At 44.2% G+C, this 19,704-nt stretch overlaps 1 protein-coding gene across 1 annotated transcript in view; it reads right to left on the reverse strand.

Annotated features, from left to right (window-relative positions):
• Positions 1-18,990, reverse strand: part of LOC130087013 (uncharacterized) — a 111,152-nt gene extending 92,162 nt beyond the window's left edge. The window contains exons 1-2 of the mRNA XM_056253214.1: positions 18,808-18,990; positions 3,877-3,910 (exon numbers count right to left, since the gene is read on the reverse strand). Of these exons, the coding sequence (XP_056109189.1) occupies positions 3,877-3,910; positions 18,808-18,990 (217 nt within the window). The remainder of the gene's footprint in view (positions 1-3,876; positions 3,911-18,807) is intronic.
• Positions 18,991-19,704: the final 714 nt, after the last annotated feature.

Below are 19,704 nucleotides of genomic sequence, written 5' to 3' on the forward strand. Positions count from 1 at the left end.
TTGTAGCCCAATTTTGTTTAATGATTAATGACATATTTTCTCAAGTAGGACAAGGAATAGGAAAATCCCTATATGCAGATGATGGAGCCATGTGGAAAAGAGGACGGAATATTAAATTTATTGAAAAAAGCATGCAGAGAGCAGTAGAGGAGGTGGAAAAATGGGTAAACAACTGGGGTTTCAAATTGTCAGAAAAAACGCAAGTTATTTGTTTCTCAAAAAAGAAGAGTAGTCCACAAATAAAATTAAAACTATATGAACAAATCTTAGGACAAGTATCGGAAATTCGATATTTGGGGTTATTGTTGGATTCAAAACTTAAATTTGACAGTCATATAAAGAAAATAATAGATACATTTAAAAAAGGAATAAACGTTTTAAGATGTCTCGCAGGGGTAGATTGGGGTGCAAGTCAGCAATCATTAAAAATAATATATTGTGCAATGATTAGACCAGTAATAGATTACGGATGCATAGTATATAGCTCAGCATCAGCATCCAAGTTAAATAAAATAAATGTTATTCTGTCGAAAGCATTACGAATAAGTTGTGGGGCATTCAGAACATCCCCTATTCCAGCAATGCAGGTAGAAATGGCAGAAATGCCTCTGGATGTTAGGAGGTTACAGTTAAAAATGTCATATTGGAGTACACTAAAGGGACACGATGAGAATCACCCAGTGAAAAAGATTCTAGAAAAGTGCTGGGAGTATGGAAAAGGAGAAATAAATAGTTTTGGATGTGTTACGGTGTTATTCATTTTGTCATGTTTCTGGTTTGTGGTTTCTCTGTCTTTGGTCTTTTATTCAGTTTGTGCCTTGTTAATTGTAGTCTGTTATCCTAGTCATGTCATTATTAGGTCCCTTGTTTCAGGTGTGTTGTCTTGTTAGGTTGTATGGTCCCGCTCGTTGTTCTGATTTGCCCCAGCTGTGTCTTGTTCCCTGATCCCCTCTGTGTATTTATATCCTGTCTTCTCTTTTGTTCATGGTCAGTGATTGAATGTATGTTTGAATGTGCGTACCACGAGTGTCTGTTCTGAATCTGTATTAAAGTCTACTGCTGCGTTTAGATCCGACTTCAGCCTTTGCTTCCACGCAAATCGTAACAGGATGGAATGTAGAAAAAGAAGCCCAGAACATAGAAATAAATAATATAAATGTTAGTCCCACAGTGGTAATACCATCAATACCTCCATGGCTTTTCCCTAAACCCGATGTAGATCTAACATTGCAAGACAAGATGCAAACAAAGGAAATAATTTTAACAAAGGATATAGTTGTGAAGCAGCACCTAAGTCAAGAATATTACAATAGTATTCAAATATTTATGGATGGATCTAAAAATCCAGACACTGGACATACAGCAGCAGCAGTTTATATTCCCCATTTTAAATATAGCATTGAAAAGAGAATTACAGATCATGTTTCAGTATATACCACAGAAATGATTGGAATTTTAATGGCACTTCAATGGGTGGAAGACGTTCATCCTATGGATGTAGTGATTTGCTCAGACTCCTATTCAGCTTTAATGAGTATAAATAGTGGAAAGTCAGCGTCCAGGCAGGATATCTTGTATGAAGTGCTACCAAATCTGTACAGAATATACAGAATAGGAGTAAACATTTCATTTGTATGGGTTCCAGCACATGTGGGGGTAGAGGGTAATGAGGAGGTTGATCAGTTGGCAAAGAGATCTTTAAAACGCAATGTAATAGACATTAATGTATCACTGAGTAAAACTGAAGTTAAAGCAATAATAAAATATGCTCTAAACAAGATGTGGCAACATAAATGGGACAAGGAGACAAAAGGTAGACATTTGTATAAAATTCTAAATAAAGTTGGGGTTGAGAGAAATAAATACGGAAGCAGAATGGAAGACTCCATAATATCTAGGCTTCGAATATCATTCACTGTTTATATTAGGGAAAAGAGAATCTATGAATTGTGATAAATGTGTTTTGTCAGAAACAGTTGAACACGTGTTGATTCATTGCACAGAATACAACAGAGAAAGAATACATTTTACAGAATCATTAAGTTACATAGGTATTAATACATTGTCAGTAAAAAGCATATTTCAAAACGCACAGAAAGAGAAAAGGGTATATAGTGCTTTAATGAGGTGGGAAACAGGATTGGTTAACAGAATATATATATATTTTTTTATTACTCGATTAACGCTTCACACTCCTGTCCAGTTGGTGGCGGTAAATGCACCATTTAGCTGGTTTGCCAACCGCCAAAAAACTCCGAAAGAAGAAGAAGAACTGGTGAGTGCGAGTGGGCGTGGTTTCAGCTCAGCCAGTGGACACGCCCCCAGCGATTGAGAGCAGAGACTAGGCCTACTGCTCATTTTTTCAAGATTTTGAAAGCTTATTTATGTACTTGCCGACTTTTTTTTCATTCAAATTTGGCTGGGTGGCTAATAACACATGTTTCTGTGGTGTGACAAACTCAGAACACACACTTAATTTTGACTTTACAGGGACTTTAATATATCCTAGTCAACTGATTCGTTCAAAAAGCTGATTCGCTCAGTAAGGAAGCACCGCCGTGTGTGGCTTTGTTTTGAATTATTTTCGTTGGCGGAAATAGAGCAAAAACAGGCAATATGGTGTCTAAAATGTAAGTCACTTAACATTAACTTCTTGTTTATTAAACTTGTATAAAATCAATATCACATTTATCATGCTGATATTTAGAGAAAACTGCACTGTTGTGATTTTTATTACGCAGTGAAAGTGTGCACTCTAAATGCGCACCCGCACTAGTCTAATCTACAAGACTACATCACGTAGAGTATGCATGCACTCTCTCTGTGTGTGTTTGTGTGTGTGTGTGTGTGGGAGAGGGATAGGCGTCTGTTTTCTAGAGAGATAACATTTGCTTCTACAAACAAACTTTGTGTTGGAGATGCTCTAAACACCCCCAGTACCAGATGTACAGTTTCCTTCTTGAGCATCAGTGAATGTTTTCAGGTTTTATAATAGTTTGCATCCCTCAAATCCCACCAGTGTGAAAAAAATGGTTCTCAACAGAAGACTCAACATGATCCCATTTATTTTGTCATTAAACATCTTGCAAAATCTGCAGAGGTTATGCAATTAAGCCTCTCTCATATTCAACTTCATTATGAATATTTCCTATTATGAATATTGAAACATTTCCAATAAAATATTTTGATTTAGTATTTTATTAGAATTGTGCTACTTTCCACCACATTGAGATACAATGTGTTTTACCATTTATTGACATTTTAGTCTTGCTGTTTGAATCTCCCACATAAATAACAGTTTTCATTTACATTGTAAGCATTACAATTGGAGGCAAACTAACATTGTGTTCAAGTATTTGATAAATGTATGCACTTGCATCTATGTAAAATACATGCATGCATATACATTATGACGCTAAATTATATTTTAAGATTACGTTTTATACCAGATCATCATACGACCTTATATAACGAGACATATGGTGCTATGACTTTACAACTGATAAATGCATTTCTTTCGAATATAAGATTAGAGCTAATACAAAATATAAAAAGCTAAACACAAATAAAACATTTTTAAAAAGTAATTCCTGTCAAAATAAAGCAATCAGATACAAAACATGTACTTTCGGTTTCAGCGTCGGCTGGGCGTCAAGAACCTAGACTGTACATTTCTGTCGAATAACTAAAAAACAAGCCAATACTTTCGCCTTTATCGTCGGCTGAAGGAGAGATGTAACCTACAAGCCTGTCTAACAATGGTCAAATAAAAACACACTGCAAAATACAAACGTGAAAGCATTTCTGTCAAACTGCCTTTATAGCGATTAGAGTTCACAAAACAACGTCGGCAATAAGAGAGACTAAAAGTCTTACCATGATCGAGTAAACACCAGAGGAATATGGGCAACTAATGATGTGAACTAGTGAACCGAGGTGTCAGAGCTTAATTGGCTACGTTCCAGTCCACTTTTAGACACTCAAAGCCTAGACAGCTCCTTTTTCGCCAGCTCCTTATTTTCAGCCCGCTTTTCCAGAACATGCCCCACCATTGCAACTGTATGTGCCGACAAAGCATACTGGAGGTGTAATTTCTTTATTTTTTCAAAAGTTCTCAAAAAAATATGAAAAATTTTGAAAAAATAAAGTTATGACACCTCCAGTATGCTTTGTCGGCATATAAAGTTGCAATGGTGGGGCATGTTCTGGGTACCATATTTCAACAATAACACATCAGAAAATGTTGTAGCTAATGCAGGATTTCGTTTAATAATGGATTTATCTATACCTCTACTTTCTTGTTTTTTTGAGAACTTGTGAAATACTAAAGTTATGACACCTCCAGTATGCTTTGTCGGCACGTAAAGTTGCAATGGTGGGGCATGTTCTGGGTACCATATTTCAACAATAACACATCAGAAAATGTTGTAATGCAGGATTTCGTTTAATAATGAATTTATTTATACCTGTACATTCCTGTTTCTTTCATTATGTTTGCAACTGAGAATTAATGTTATGTCATTTCTGTTCTTTATTAGAAGTTATCCATTATAGAAGTTGTCACTTTTCTCCATACTTTTAAAAGACATTTAGTAAGAAATGGAACTTAAAGGGATAGTTCACCCAAAAATTAAAATTCTGTCAGTAATTACTCACCCTCATGTTTTTCCAACCCCGTAAGACTTTCGTTCATCTTCGGAACACAAATTAAGATATTTTTTATTAAATCTGAGAGCTGGATCACTCCTCCATAGGCTTCTAAGGGATTGAAACCTGACAGCCCCGAAAAGTCATTAAAGACATCGTTAAAATAGTCCAAATGGCTACAGTGGCTCAATCTTAAGTTTATCAAGCGACGAGAATCTAAAATAACGACTTTATTCAAGCTGTTGACGTAGTGTAACAGCGCAGCGCTTCTGTGTTATACGTCACACGTAGGCTCAGTGAGGAGTCACGTGCCGATTTGGGCGGGGTCTGAGCCGGTCGGCCATGATGGTAGGAGACGCTATCGGTTGCCAGGGGCAACGCCTTCAGAACTTCACTGAGGCGCGACTAAACATTCATCCAGAAATAGCGAAAGAGAGACAGCACAGCTTAGTTTTTGTTTACATTTTACATTTTACCGATACGCCGCAGTTTTTTTTGGAAGATATGGAGAAGGAAGAGAAATGAAAGGGGTTCTATCGGGAGAGAGTAAATAACAATGCTAGCCAGCTTAGAGAAACTGCTTGTCAATAAACTGACAGCAACAGCGAGCAAAGCCTGCTTTCAAAAGCAACACATTTCAGCACAGTTCACCTTTTATTTAACCCAAACGAACGAAATTAATACTCTGTTATTCAACTAGAGTTGTTTCATTTGTTATAGATATATCTGTACCGCGAAATGTTTTAAAAATACACTTTTTTTAATGACGTACGATTCGCATTGACAGGGGAATGTCCGAACTGTTCGCTTAACGTTGCACGGCAGGTGCAAATGCACGTATCTGATTCATATCAGATTTATTTCCACATATGAATGAGGCCTGAATGAAACATCAAGTATGACTGAACTCTCGCAGTTTAACGTTACAGGTTTGGGGGTTTCTAAGTCTTGCACCCGCAGCCGCAACAGACTTGTTCAGCTTCTAATCCTCTTGCATTGTGTAGGCAGTAACGTTAGTCACTGATACCATAAATAAACCAGGTAATTAACTTTGTCAGCGTATGTAAAAGGTGGTAGTGCTTTGGTCTTTCGTCCATTCTGTAGCAGGTCGTACGGGTCCATGTTGATGTCAAGTAGTTTCTCTAAATAACGCTGCTTTGTGTTGTTATTTAGTCTCTCCCGATAGAGCCCCTTTCCTTTTGCTTCCCCCTTCTTCATTTATTCCCAAGAAACTGTGCCTTATCGCAAAAATGCAAACAAATATCAAGCTGCTCTCTCTCTCTGTCGCTATTTATCTCGGTCTCACGGTCGAAGTAACCATGACAACGGATAGCGTATCCTTCCAAGATGGCGAATCCTTCCCACAATGCAACACGGAGTGATACGCGTGACGTCACCTTCTCATTCTCAATTGGCCGACGCTGGTCATGTGTGTGATGCGTGTGACGTTCAACCTGAAGCGTTGCGCAATAACATAGGTGAAATATCCAGGCCCAAAGAGAATACTTGAATAAAGTCGCTATTTTAGTTTGTTTTTTTTGCGCTCAAAAAGTATTCTCGTAGCTCGATAAACTTAAGATCTCGCCACTGTAGTCACTTGGACTATTTTAACGATTTCTTTAATCGTTAAAATAGATTAAAATAGATTAAAATAGATTAAAATAGAAACTTTGATTACTGACAGAATTTTCATTTTTGGGTGAACTATCCCTTTAAATACAGAATAAGCAGTCTTGTTAAATTTACCAGGTAGTGTAGCCTACACCATTTACAGAGGCAGACAAGATAATTTTTACAGGAGTACATATTTTCAAAATACTGCCCGATCAACAGGCTCATAATACAACTGTTCCTTTAAGAAATACGGCCAAAAGCACCGAGGGGGAGGGGTTAACAACCATCCAACATTTTTAAGGTGGAACGAATAGTATGACGAATAAGGAGCTGGCGAAAAAGGAGCTGGAGTCAGCCTCGTCACGCACGTGCGAATTTCCCTAAGTAGGCAGTGGGCCAAGTCCGTCTATCTCGTTTAGTTTTTGATTTGATAGTTACCCAGCAGCTGTGTGTGGCTCATTTTTTTATTTGTCTGTATGAATAATTCACAAAAAGATTACTGATTGTTTCCAACGCCAATTGTTGCACATTAAAGTATAAAAAATAGATTTAATTTCGCAAACGTTGGCCGGAGTGAGATCCAATCAACGCTTGTGTTGTTACCTTGTTGAATTGATTTGGCCAATCACGTTATTCGTTGAATCGGCGTCGCGTGACTCGCGTCAGTCTGAAGCCAACTCCAGTCACAAATCACAACCCAACCTGGAGAGACCGGTGTCTCGGCAAGACAACGTCAAGGTACTATTTGTTTTACAATGATTATACACCCCTATATCTTAATGCTTTTCATATAAGTTGTATTTAAGACTGCAAGCGGTGTCGTTGATGAGAACGAATCGGTTACCTAACGTAACCTCGGTTCTCTCTAGAAGAGGGAACGAGTATTGCGTAAGCTAGCTTACGCTGCTGCGGGAAAGATTCATCTTTGCTGAGATATTGAAGCCAAAAAATTATTTCATAATTTTGTATCCATACACAACGCAGTTCCTCTGCGGCAGACCTAGAGCGGGCTAGCTAGCAGCTCATTGGTTCGCTCAGAGAGAACTGCTTAAGCCTATGGGAGAGCGGGGCTGAACCCGCTTCCAATGAGAGGCGCCCGCGCGCTCATTGCGTCATGACCCGCCAGAATGGGCGTGGCCATGGTGTATATAAGGAGCTCTCCCAGGCTTATATGTTGATTTATTTCAGCGTGAAGCGAAACGCTAGTAGCGCAAGCACGGCCGGGAACGCAATACTCGTTCCCTCTTCTAGAGAGAACCGAGGTTACGTTAGGTAACCGATTCGTTCTCTTACGAGAGGTTCTCTCGTATTGCGTAAGCTAGCTTACGCTGCGGGAACACCTGGCCAACGCCGTGCGCGCTACGAATCCACTCATGAAAAACCCAGGGATATACCGGGGGAATTTTTTAACGTGGAGTGAATGTACAAAGAGGCCGCAGAGCGGGCTCATGAAGTGTACACATAAGCATGTATGGGGCCAGCAGAGCGGGCACATGAAGTGTATAAGCATTACAGGAGAGCACAAGGGGCGAACCGGTTGTGAGGGACCTCCAGAAATGCAGCTTCTTAGAGAGCTGTTCGTCAGACAGCTAGTAATTTTGCCTGCAAGGCGGGAACTTCCAAGTTATAAAACCTGACAAAAGTGGACGGGGAGGCCCATCCCGCGGCCACACAAATGTCATGAACGGAAATTCCACAGGACCATGCCCACGATGAGGCCATGCCTCTAGTGGAGTGCGCCCTGATGCCCAGAGGGCAGGGCAGGCATTTAGATGCGTAAGCAGAGGCGATAGCGTCCACTATCCATCTAGACAGTGTCTGTTTTGAGGCGGCCAGACCCTTGGTGCGCCCCCCAAACGACACGAAAAGGTGCTCAGCGCGTCTGAACGCGGCAGCGCGCGTAGTGTACAATCTCAGAGCCCGCACCGGACAAAGGAGATTGGCATCGCGCTCACTATCGGATGAAGGCAGAGCCGATAGGGAGATAATCTGAGCCCTGAACGGGGTACCAATCGCCTTCGGGACATAGCCATGCCTAGGTTTGAGAATGACAATCGAATCATTCGGTCCAAACTCAAGACACGCGGCGCTGGATGAGAGCGCGTGAAGATCCCCAACGCGTTTAACTGAGGACAGAGCCGTCAGGAAAACGGTTTTGAGCGAGAGGTATTTCAGATCCACAGACTCGAGCGGTTCGAACGGGGGTGCTTTCATAGCTTCAAGGACTATAGAAAGATCCCAAACCGGAACCGACGGGGGCCGCGGAGGGTTCATCCTCTTAGCTCCCCTGAGGAAGCGGATGACTAACTCGTCTTTGCCCAATGACTGAGCGCGTCGGGGTTCCGCGAACGCCGCGACGGCTGCCACATAAACCTTGAGAGTGGAGGGGGACCTGCCCTTGTCCAGCATCTCTTGAAGGAAAACAAGCAAAGACGGCACCTCGCACGACCGTGGGTCCAGCTGTTTGTCGGTGCACCATTTTGAGAACACAGACCATTTAGACGCATAGAGCCTTCTCGTGGAAGGTGCTCTAGCCTGTATGATAGTGTTTCTTACTCCCTCTGGCAAATCAACGAATAGTCGTTGATCACCCATGCATGTAGCGCCCAGCGCTGTGGATGGGGGTGCCAGATCGTGCCGCGAGCTTGAGAGAGGAGATCTGCTCTGACTGGGATGGGCCACGGGGCTGTCTGTGACAGCTGCGTGAGCTCCGGAACCCAATTCTGACTCTCCCAACGCGGGGCTATGAGGAGCACCGAGTGGCGTGTGTCCCTGATCCTCTGAATTACCTGTGGTAACAGAGCGATCGGAGGGAATGCATAGAGCGGGCGGCGAGGCCATTCCTGGGCTAGCGCGTCCTCGCTCTTCGAGAAATATATTGGGCAGTGAGCGTTCTCTTCTGACGCGAAGAGGTCTACTTCTGCTCTGCCGAATAGTCGCCACAGTAACTGGACCGTCTGTGAGTTCAGGGACCATTCTCCTGTGGAGATGAGGTTCCTGGACAGTATGTCTGGACCGTCGTTCAGATGGCCCGGCACGTGCGTCGCTCTGAGCGAGAGCAGGCGGCTCTGAGACCAAACTAGAATGCGGTGCGTCAGTAGACAGAGATTTCTGGATCTGACACCGCCCTGACGGTTGAGATAGGAGACCACGGCCATATTGTCCGAACGGATCAGGACGTGGTGTCCCTGGATGCGCGGGAGAAAGTGCGAGAGCGCGTTCTCGACCGCCAGCATTTCCAGACAGTTTATGTGTAATGGGCTTTCCTGAATCGACCAGTGGCCGAAGGCCGGTGAGCCCTCGCAGACTGCACCCCAACCCGTGTTGGATGCATCTGTCGAGATGACTTTTCGGCAGGAAAAGGTCCCCATCGTGACGCCTAGACGAAACCATTCTGCTACTGTCCATGGCTGCAGCGCCGTGAGACACGTTTGCGTAACCCTGATCAGCTGGCGGCCCGTGTTCCACGCGCGGTGGGGTACACGGCTGTTCAACCAGAACTGAAGCGGGCGCATGTGCAGAAGGCCCAGCTGAAGTACAGCGGAGGCTGAGGCCATGTAACCCAGCATCCTCTGAAAAGTTTTCAGAGGCCTGCGGGTGCCCATCTGGAACGAGGCGGCTAGACGCTGAACACTGCGCGCGCGCTGTGTAGACAGGCGAGCCGTCATCGTGACCGAGTCCAAATCTATTCCTAGGAAGGAAATCGATTGACTGGGATGAAGGGAGCTCTTTGTCCAGTTGACAGAGAGGCCCAGCGTTTCCAAATGGTCGAGGAGAACTGCGCGGTGCGACAGAAGCTCCGTCTGTGATTGGGCCAAAATCAGCCAGTCGTCCAGATAATTCAGAATGCGCAGCCCCTGGCTTCGCAGGGGGGCGAGCGCCGTATCCATGCACTTCGTGAATGTACGGGGCGCCAGAGATAAGCCGAACGGGAGAACGGCGTATTGATAAACAAGACCCTCGAAGGCGAAACGTAAGAATGGCCTGTGACGGGGATTTATCTGGATCTGAAAATAGGCGTCTTTCAGGTCTAGAGATATGAACCAGTCCCCCTGGCGCACCTGCGCGAGGAGTTTCCTGGTAGTGAGCATCTTGAACGGTCTCTTCATGAGCGCTTTGTTCAAAGACCTGAGATCTAAGATCGGTCTGAGGCCGCCGTCTTTCTTGGGAACCAGAAAATAACGGCCGTAAAACCCCGACTCGGTCATAGATGGCGGGACTCTCTCTATCGCGCCCTTTTGCAACAGCGTCGCAATTTCTGAGCGGAGCGTGCCGGCGGCCAGCGGGCTGACAGAAGATTCGAGCTGCGCGCGCGCACGAGGTGGGCGGCGGCGAAACTGTAGCAGGTAGCCGTTCTTTATAATGCTTAACCCCCACGGGGAAATGCCTGGAATGGCTTCCCACGCTTTGGAGCATGCGGCTAGTGGCCGAATGGCTGTATTGCCCTGATTGCTGCACATAGCGGGCTGGACACAGTGTGTGGGCGCGCTTTGAATGTGTGTGGCAACGGGATTTGCACTCAGAGAGGAGTCTATGGGCCGTGACACAGAGCGAGCAGAGAGGGGACACGTGCACGAGCTCGTGGGCGTGTTTATGTTCTCTGATATTAGAGCGGGCTGTGCCCGTTTCATGTGATGGGGCTCTGATAGAGACACGGGATATGTTATGCTTGTGTGTATGGGTGAACACATGATTGTGGGCACATTTTCTACACAACTGGCAAAATTTCTCTTTTTGAGATTTCTCTGGGTAGCCGTAAAAACGGCTTTTTGTCGCTCGCAAGCGGGCTGGGACACCGGCTTGTTTGTGGCGGTCAACACTACAGCAGTCGGCGAAATAACGGGGACTGGCAGAGGGCGAAGCTTTGACGGCGGTCCGGCCGCAGCGGGAGAGCACCGTCGTTTTCTTGACATTGTTAGGCAGACTTCTGATGATCAGGCTTCAGCGTGATCTTAGGTCGCGGGCCACGGGGGGGCGGCGGTCTGCGGCGGCTGTCAGAGCGAGAGCGAGGGCGAGGGCGGCCGCTCTGACTGCGCTGAGCTGTTTGAGTCTGCGGAGGGGGGCGCTGTGATGGGGCTCTGGCGGAGGGCTCGTGAGAGCGGCCCGCTGAAGAGCTAGCGCGGCGGGGTAGAAACAAGTTCATCGCCTGAGTAGCTTTCTGTACTTCAGAAAAGCGATCGACGATTCCCGTGACGGCAGATCCAAACAGGCCCGTCGGGGAGAGGGGCGCGTTGAGAAACGCGGCGCGCTCAGAATCTCCCATGTCGGCGAGCGTGAGCCATAAGTGTCTCTCAGCAACACAAAGGCTGGCCATGCATTTCCCCAGAGCTTGTGCGGCGGCTTTAGTGGCGCGAAGGGCGAGATCCGTAGCACTTCTCAAATCCGTGACGGCGGGGGGGGGTTTTCTACCGCCTTCGGCCCATTCACGGAGAATATCGCTCTGTAACACTTGGAGGACAGACATAGAGTGAAGCGCAGCGGCGGCCTGACCGGCGGCGGCGTAAGCGCGAGCATGAAAGCTCGAGGTCGCTCTGCAAGCTTTCGACGGAAGCGTGGGTGAAGAACGCCATCTAGCGGAGGGCGGGCAGAGGTGCGTGGCGACCAAGTCCTCGACGGGCGGCATGGCTGCATAGCCTTTCTTGGCGGCTCCGTCCACCGAGCGCAGCGAGGCGGATATATCGGAGCGATTTCTAGCCGAGAGCGGTGCATTCCAGGATTTTGTCAGCTCTGCGTGAAGTTCAGGCAGGAATGGAGCGGCCCGGGTGCACGCGGGGGTCGAGCGCCGATGAAAAAAGCTACCGTCCATTCGGTTCGGGGCCTGCTCGGGTGGAGGAGACCACTCGAGACCGAGGCGTTCGACGGCCTGTGAGAGGAGGCGCATCAGCTCCTCTTCTATCCCGGCGCGGGTCCCCGTCGACTCTCTCGCGGATCCGAGAGATGACCAGTCTTCACTGTCAGAAGCGAGCAGTGAACAGGAGTCCTTCTCCTCCGCGGCGTCATCGGAAACAACAGAGCGGCCACTCGGCGGCAACTGAATGTCCGGCAGGGGCGGGGAGGGAGAGCGGGAAGCGGGAGGCGGCGGCGGCGGCCCACATGTTTCCGCTGGGGGCTCCGGCGGCCTTTGAGAGCGGCGTTTCTTTTTACGCGGCGAGAGAATAGGCGGCGCGGGAGCGGTTTTCACTGCCAGAAGTCGTGCCCGCAGGGACGATAACGGCAGGCTTTCACAGAAGTCGCATCCTCCATCAGCGAGGGCGAGTTCTGCATGCTCGAGTCCCAAGCAGAGAGCGCAGATGACATGGCGGTCTCCGTCCTCGAGACGAGCGCGGCAAGAGCCGCAGGAAAAACGAGACATCTTTAAAAAGACGCTCGGCTCTTTTAGATATAGAGAAAAGGATACAAATCGTCGGATGGCCTAGCTTGCAGGGCGGCTGAAGGTGGCGAAGACCGCCGGCTTCTTCAGGGTCCTTGAGCTCGCTAGAGGATGCCTTCTTCGACGGCGATGGCTTTTCTCAGGAACAGCAGAAGCGTGCAGCTTGCTGAAGATGAAATGAATCAACATATAAGCCTGGGAGAGCTCCTTATATACACCATGGCCACGCCCATTCTGGCGGGTCATGACGCAATGAGCGCGCGGGCGCCTCTCATTGGAAGCGGGTTCAGCCCCGCTCTCCCATAGGCTTAAGCAGTTCTCTCTGAGCGAACCAATGAGCTGCTAGCTAGCCCGCTCTAGGTCTGCCGCAGAGGAACTGCGTTGTGTATGGATACAAAATTATGAAATAATTTTTTGGCTTCAATATCTCAGCAAAGATGAATCTTTCCCGCAGCAGCGTAAGCTAGCTTACGCAATACGAGAGAACCTCTCGTAAGAGAACAATAGCCACGAAAGAATTTTGGTAGTGGAGCAGTAAAGCTAGGTCTTAAAGTGTATATGTCAGGTTAAATTTGTAATTAGGATTAACACAAAATAGTTAGGAGAAATACACGTTTGACAAGGTGATGTATTTTTTTGTATGTTTTTCGATACCTAAAGGCAGAATATAAGATGAAAAAGTTCGTTATTTTCAGTACTCACTTAAAACTGCTCCTCCCCCCAAACGAATCGCGTGACGTCATAAGAGGGAGACGTCTCCCCAGGTCGCTGAGAAAGTGAGTTTGTGAGCTGTGTCTCATGAGTTATAAAATGGGATTTAAACATTTAAATGGGAGCTGTGTTGATATTAATAATTGTACGAGTGATAGAGCGAGAGAATTAGGACATTTATTTATTTAAGTTAGGTAGTTATGTATACGCAGGCGTATTTTCACGATGGTGAATTACTGCGTTTGTGCTGGGTGCAAAACCGTTAAGTGTAACGTTAAAAGATAATTGCGTGGTTTATGTGAAAACACGATTTGATACCAAAAATACGTATGGCCTTACTCATAATTCTAGCAATTAACGTTACCTAGCTAACGTTTTGCGTTGTGATCATAGTCAACAACCTGTCATTATGTTGTAATTTTAGAGTTTCGCATTATTCTCTTTCTGTTTTAAAAATGCAGTAAAATAGCATTAGTCCGTTTGTTTTCAAGGATGTATTGTTGACTGCTGTATTTGCTTCAGCAATGCCCACATAAAAACATACCTTATCGTTTTGATTCATGTGTCTATGTTTCCACTGTTCGATCGCGCCCGTGTCTCTCTCTCTATCTCACACACACACACACACACACACACACACACACACACACACACACACACACACACACACACACACACACACACACACACACACACAACCAACATATTCCAGCATTGCAATCTTGACATCGCAGCCTGTTCATTATAGCGACGGAGCTTCAGAGCTGAGGCGGATTAGGTGTCCTTAAATAACCCGCGTATCTAACAGTAGTTACGCATTAATTAATTTGCACGCGAGTTTTATTTATTTTTATACCGTATTCTCCCACACTGTCTATGGTATTCTCCGTGTATATTCATGCACCGAACCGTGACGCCCGTGCCGTTTCGGTTCAAACTACCCACCTAAGTTATGCCAAGACACCTGACCGTTACTCTCCACTGGTTCTCTTCACACCAGATATTTATGTTTCTTCGATAGGAATTATTTAAATTTCTGTTTGGCTCCTCATCTGTCTCACGCCTGGGAGTCTCAAAATTGCATGGCTGTGGCCATCGTAGGTTTGAGGGGGATTTTGGATCTCCTCAAACTCAAAACGCTCCATACTTGAATAGAACTTTTTGGCACGTCTCCCTCTTCTGACGTCACAGCTGACGTCACAGCTTAGCTGCGTTTTAAAAATATGATCTTGACAGAAATGGCTATAAAGCTTACTGTAGGGCAATTACAGTAATAATTTTAATGATAATTACATTTTCACTCAGACATCTAAACCTTATTTAATATATCTAAAAAAAAAATTTAACCTGACATACACACTTTAAGTGTAACGTTAAAAGATAATTGCGTGGTTTATGTGAAAACACGATTTGATGCCAAAAATACGTATGGCCTTACTCATAATTCTAGCAATTAACGTTACCTAGCTAACGTTTTGCGTTGTGATCATAGTCAACAACCTGTCATTATGTTGTAATTTTAGAGTTTCGCATTATTCTCTTTCTGTTTTAAAAATGCAGTAAAATAGCATTAGTCCGTTTGTGTTCAAGGATGTATTGTTGACTGCTGTATTTGCTTCAGCAATGCCCACATAAAAACATACCTTATCGTTTTGATTCATGTGTCTATGTTTCCACTGTTCGATCGCGCCCGTGCCTCTCTCTCTATCTCTCTCTCTCACACACACACAGACACACACACCAACCAACATATTCCAGCATTGCAATCTTGACATCGCAGCCTGTTCATTATAGCGACGGAGCTTCAGAGCTGAGGCGGATTAGGTGTCCTTAAATAACCCGCGTATCTAACAGTAGTTACGCATTAATTAATTTGCACGCGAGTTTTATTTATTTTTATACCGTATTCTCCTATACTGTCTATGGTATTCTCCGTGTATATTCATGCACCGAACCGTCACGCCCGTGCCGTTTCGGTTCAAACTACCCATCTAAGTTATGCCAAGACACCTGACCAACTCTCCACTGGTTCTATTCACACCAGATATTTATGTTTCTTCGATAGGAATTATTTAAATTTCTGTTTGGCTCCTCATCTGTCTCACGCCTGGGAGTCTCAAAATTGCATGGCTGTGGCCATCGTAGGTTTGAGGGGGATTTTGGATCTCCTCAAACTCAAAACGCTCCATACTTGAATAGAACTTTTTGGCACGTCTCCCTCTTCTGACGTCACAGCTTAGCTGCGTTTTAAAAATATGATCTTGACAGAAATGGCTATAAAGCTTACTGTAGGGCAATTACAGTAATAATTTTAATGATAATTACATTTTCACTCAGACATCTAAACCTTATTTAATATATAAAAAAAAAAAATTTAACCTGACATACACACTTTAAGCCCAATTTATACTTCTGCGTCGACCTTACGTCGTAGCTACGCCGTAGGCTGTGCGTAGCGCGCGTACCCTACGTCGTACCCTACCCTGATGGTAGAGATCCACTTTTGCGTCGCGACGCCTCCCCACATTTGTACATTGATGGGCGTTCCTCAAGTTTACCGCTATGGGCGTTGTTTTGAGCCAGCGGCCAGTCTAGAACAGAGGACCTGTGAGAGACTTCCCCCCGTCTCCATATGCTCTACTTCTATTGGATAGTCGCGTCGCGTTCAACGGAATTAATTTGCATAAAGATGGGCTTCGGCCAGCTTTTTGACGCGCAACGTTTTTCTAAATGAAGCGCCGCCTTCCCGGAATGCTTTGCGTGCGCGTCAAAGTCGCGTGACGTCACCCATAGGAATAAAGCGAAGCGCGGCACGATAGAAGTGTCGCGCGGACAAGTGGATACGCACCCTCACGTGCACCTCTCCAAAAATGTAACAACGCGTCAATTCTACGTCTTGAATTCTCTTCTTTTAAATGAAGTAATTTATATAAAAAACAAATATTCTCAGTTTATGTAATCTGTATGAAAAGAGAGTGCTGTCAGTATTTTTTTCCCCAGCTCATTACACCTCATTACGCTTAATCTGACACGCCCACGGAGAACGCGCGCTATTCAAACGCAAATGATCTGAGGCAAGCTGTTAACGCCCCCACATCAGCTGGATAAAACATCCAGTTTAACCCTTGTATGGTGTTCGGGTCTGTAGGACCCGTTTTCATTTTTTATCTAAAGAAAAATTATACAATTAATAATTTTTTCAACCTCAGACTCATTGGCCTTGGCTCATTTTCTGTGAAGAACATATATCCGAACACATTTTCAATGACCACACACTGTACACCCCCCCTACACATTTATATTACACACAGGATGTTCGGGTCCACTGGACCCGGGGCTAATAAAAGTGTGGAAATTTTAGGTCCTGTGTACCTTTACTCTGTCCTCCTCCTGTCAGGGCTTGCTGTTAGTGTGTGTGTGTTCTTGTATGGTTTATGAGGACACAAATGTGTATAATGACATGGGTTAGACAAAAAACATGGTTTATGAGGACATCTGTGTCCTCATAAACCAAACAGCTTAAAAAAAACATACTAAATGGTGTTTTTTGAAATTCCAAAAAGGCCAAAAGTTTTCTGTGATTGGTAGGTTTAGGGGTAGGGTTAGTGTAGGGGGGTAGATGATACAGTTTGTACATTTGTAAAACCATTACACCTATGGAGAGTCCCCATAAACCACATATCCAAGTGAGTGTGTTTGTGTGTGTGTGTGTGTGTGTGTGTGTGTGTGTGTGTGTGTGTGTGTGTGTGTGTGTGTGTGTGTGTGTGTGTGTGTGTGTGTGTGTGCATGCATGTGAGAGAGAGAGAGAGAGAGAGATTGTGTGTAAGTGTGAGAGAGTGTGAGTGCAAAAGTGAGTTGTTTCTACCCCTGCCGTTCCCGCACAAGGTTGCAATTCTTAAATGTGATCTAACAAAGGTAAAGGGAAAATATTAACCATATATGCTGTTTATATTGCTTGTAATTGGGATGAAGTAAACATCTGTTGAGTATTTTAACATAAATTGTTTGATTATGTTGAATTAAAAACCCAAAAATGCAGCGGGTCCACCAGACCCACAAACACTGGCTGAATAACAAAAATATGAACACCACACAAGGGTTAATAAGAAACTTGTAGGCTACTTACCTCGTCTTGCTGCGCGCTGTTATCTTAATTATTCTGGAAAAGTTACCTTAGAAGTGGTCAGAAGAAGCACCGCGGATTCAGCTGATGAAGTAAGTTATTTATTCTTAAGTGCTTTGTTCTAATCGTGTTATTGAATAGTGTATGCAAACTGCACAAAGACTGTTTATATATGAATTGCGTGTCTGTGTGTGAATGAATGAATGAATGGCACAGACGCGCGCGCGATGTTACTACAGCTGTCCATCATCTGTGCCGTTCATTCACTCTCGCTCCTAGTCTATAAACGTTATTTTTACATGAACACATCCAAACTATATTGCTATAGCCTACTGAGATTTCTTCTAATCGTGATATACGCCTAAATATATAGTATGTTTTGTCACAAATAAACTAATCAACTGTTATAGTGTTTGTTCCAATGCAAGCTATATCAAAATAATGAATCCTTAACTTTGAAATACGTGATAAAATGCATTGGCCTACTTTAAAAAATAATACTTTATAAGACATTTATGGAAGAAGACCATTTTCTTTTCAAGATGTTTTGAACCAATTCTGTAGAATGGCCCATATAGCCTATTTGACCATGATAAATGTGCTTTTGACTTTCATTTATATTTTGATTGTATATATATATATATATATGTGTGTGTGTGTGTGTGTGTGTGTATGTGTATGTATGTATGTATATTTATTTATATATATTGTCCTTGCATTCTTGTGGCTCAGTGACACACCTGAATGAAAGGCTCATTAGTATGCAGCCTCATTATGCGGGGCCATTGTCTTCTCAGGTGGGAATCACGCCTTTCTCACAGCAAGTCACGCCCCTGCGCATATTGGCTTTCCAAACAAAAAGTGTGTCAAAAAATGTAAAGTAATGTATTGTTTTATGTGAATAATTAGGCAGGATGATTTTCAGATCATTTTGAAGCAAAAACTCTAGGCGACTACATCCATTAGTCAAAAGTCTTGTGGACAGATATTTAGTATGTATTTTGTGTTCTTATATCTGAAACTTTATTTTTTAGCTTTTTCAATAACCACGCATAAACAATATTCTCTCAAAAATACAAAGATGTACATACATGTTGCTAACATATTATTGTAGTCCTGTTTGTGCTAAATAGTGTAATTTCACCTGTGCCATTAATATGTTTATAAGCAACTGAAAAAAGCACAAATGTCAGGGCATATCAAAACATCTCAAGGACACCAAAAACACCTCAGACCCCAGAGGGTTAAAACATTAAAACACAAAATAACTTTCTATCTTGACAATGGCTAGTGAATGGTCAAACCGTTTCGTGGATTTGTGGAGGAAGAGAGAGCGAGTTACGTTGCCGAATCTGCGACACACCAGGCGGCCACTCCAGCAGACGTTTAAAGTGTCCAGCTTCGGAACTCGCACGTAATATCGGCAAACGCCACACAACAGCACGCGAGCACTGATCACAGACAAGGCGCAGTCGATCTGACGGTCTGTATTGCAGGCAGCACCCTGCGTCATGCGAGGATTCATCCGCCCAAATCTCAACAATCAGAACAGCAACAAAGAAAGCAGCACTAGCGAAAGAGAGCAGCAACCAGAAAGCTCACTGCAACGTCCCGCACTCTGTCATATCACGGAAAGATAAGGAAAAGATTAATTAACCCACCCCATAATAACACGAGTAATAATAAAAACAACCTACCGGTTGAACTTGCGGCACTAAAACATCCTATTGCAATGCACGTCGCTATAATGTGTCACCGGAGTCCTCAGTCCACACTATAGGGATCTCCCAGTCACGTGACCCCTAGCCGCGTTTCAGCCATTTTGACGGAATACATCCGTCAGCTACTCAGGGGCAATGCTGTGGTGGGTAAAATATATTATTAGTATATTATACTAATAATATAATTATTGGTATATTATTATACTAATAATATAATTATTAGTATAATTAGCCTAAATATTGCAATACTTTGCGGTACAGTATTGATATAATTGCATGCGCAAAATCATGGTGCAAAATATCTCGATACTGAACAGAATCGATTTTCCCCCCACCACGTCATCGCACTTATTATAGCATCACAAAAATATATACCGTATTTTCCGCACTATAAGGCGCACTTAAAAGCCTTTAATTTTCTCAAAAAACGTCAGTGCGCCTTATAATGCGGAGCGGCTTATATATGGATGGTGAACACACGTTCACCAAGACGCGGAGACAGCGCCGGCCGACTTCTA

The sequence above is a fragment of the Rhinichthys klamathensis genome, unplaced genomic scaffold, assembly GCF_029890125.1.
Source record: "Rhinichthys klamathensis goyatoka isolate OS25496 unplaced genomic scaffold, OSU_Roscu_1.1 h1tg000103l_1, whole genome shotgun sequence".
NCBI lineage: Eukaryota > Metazoa > Chordata > Actinopteri > Cypriniformes > Leuciscidae > Rhinichthys > Rhinichthys klamathensis.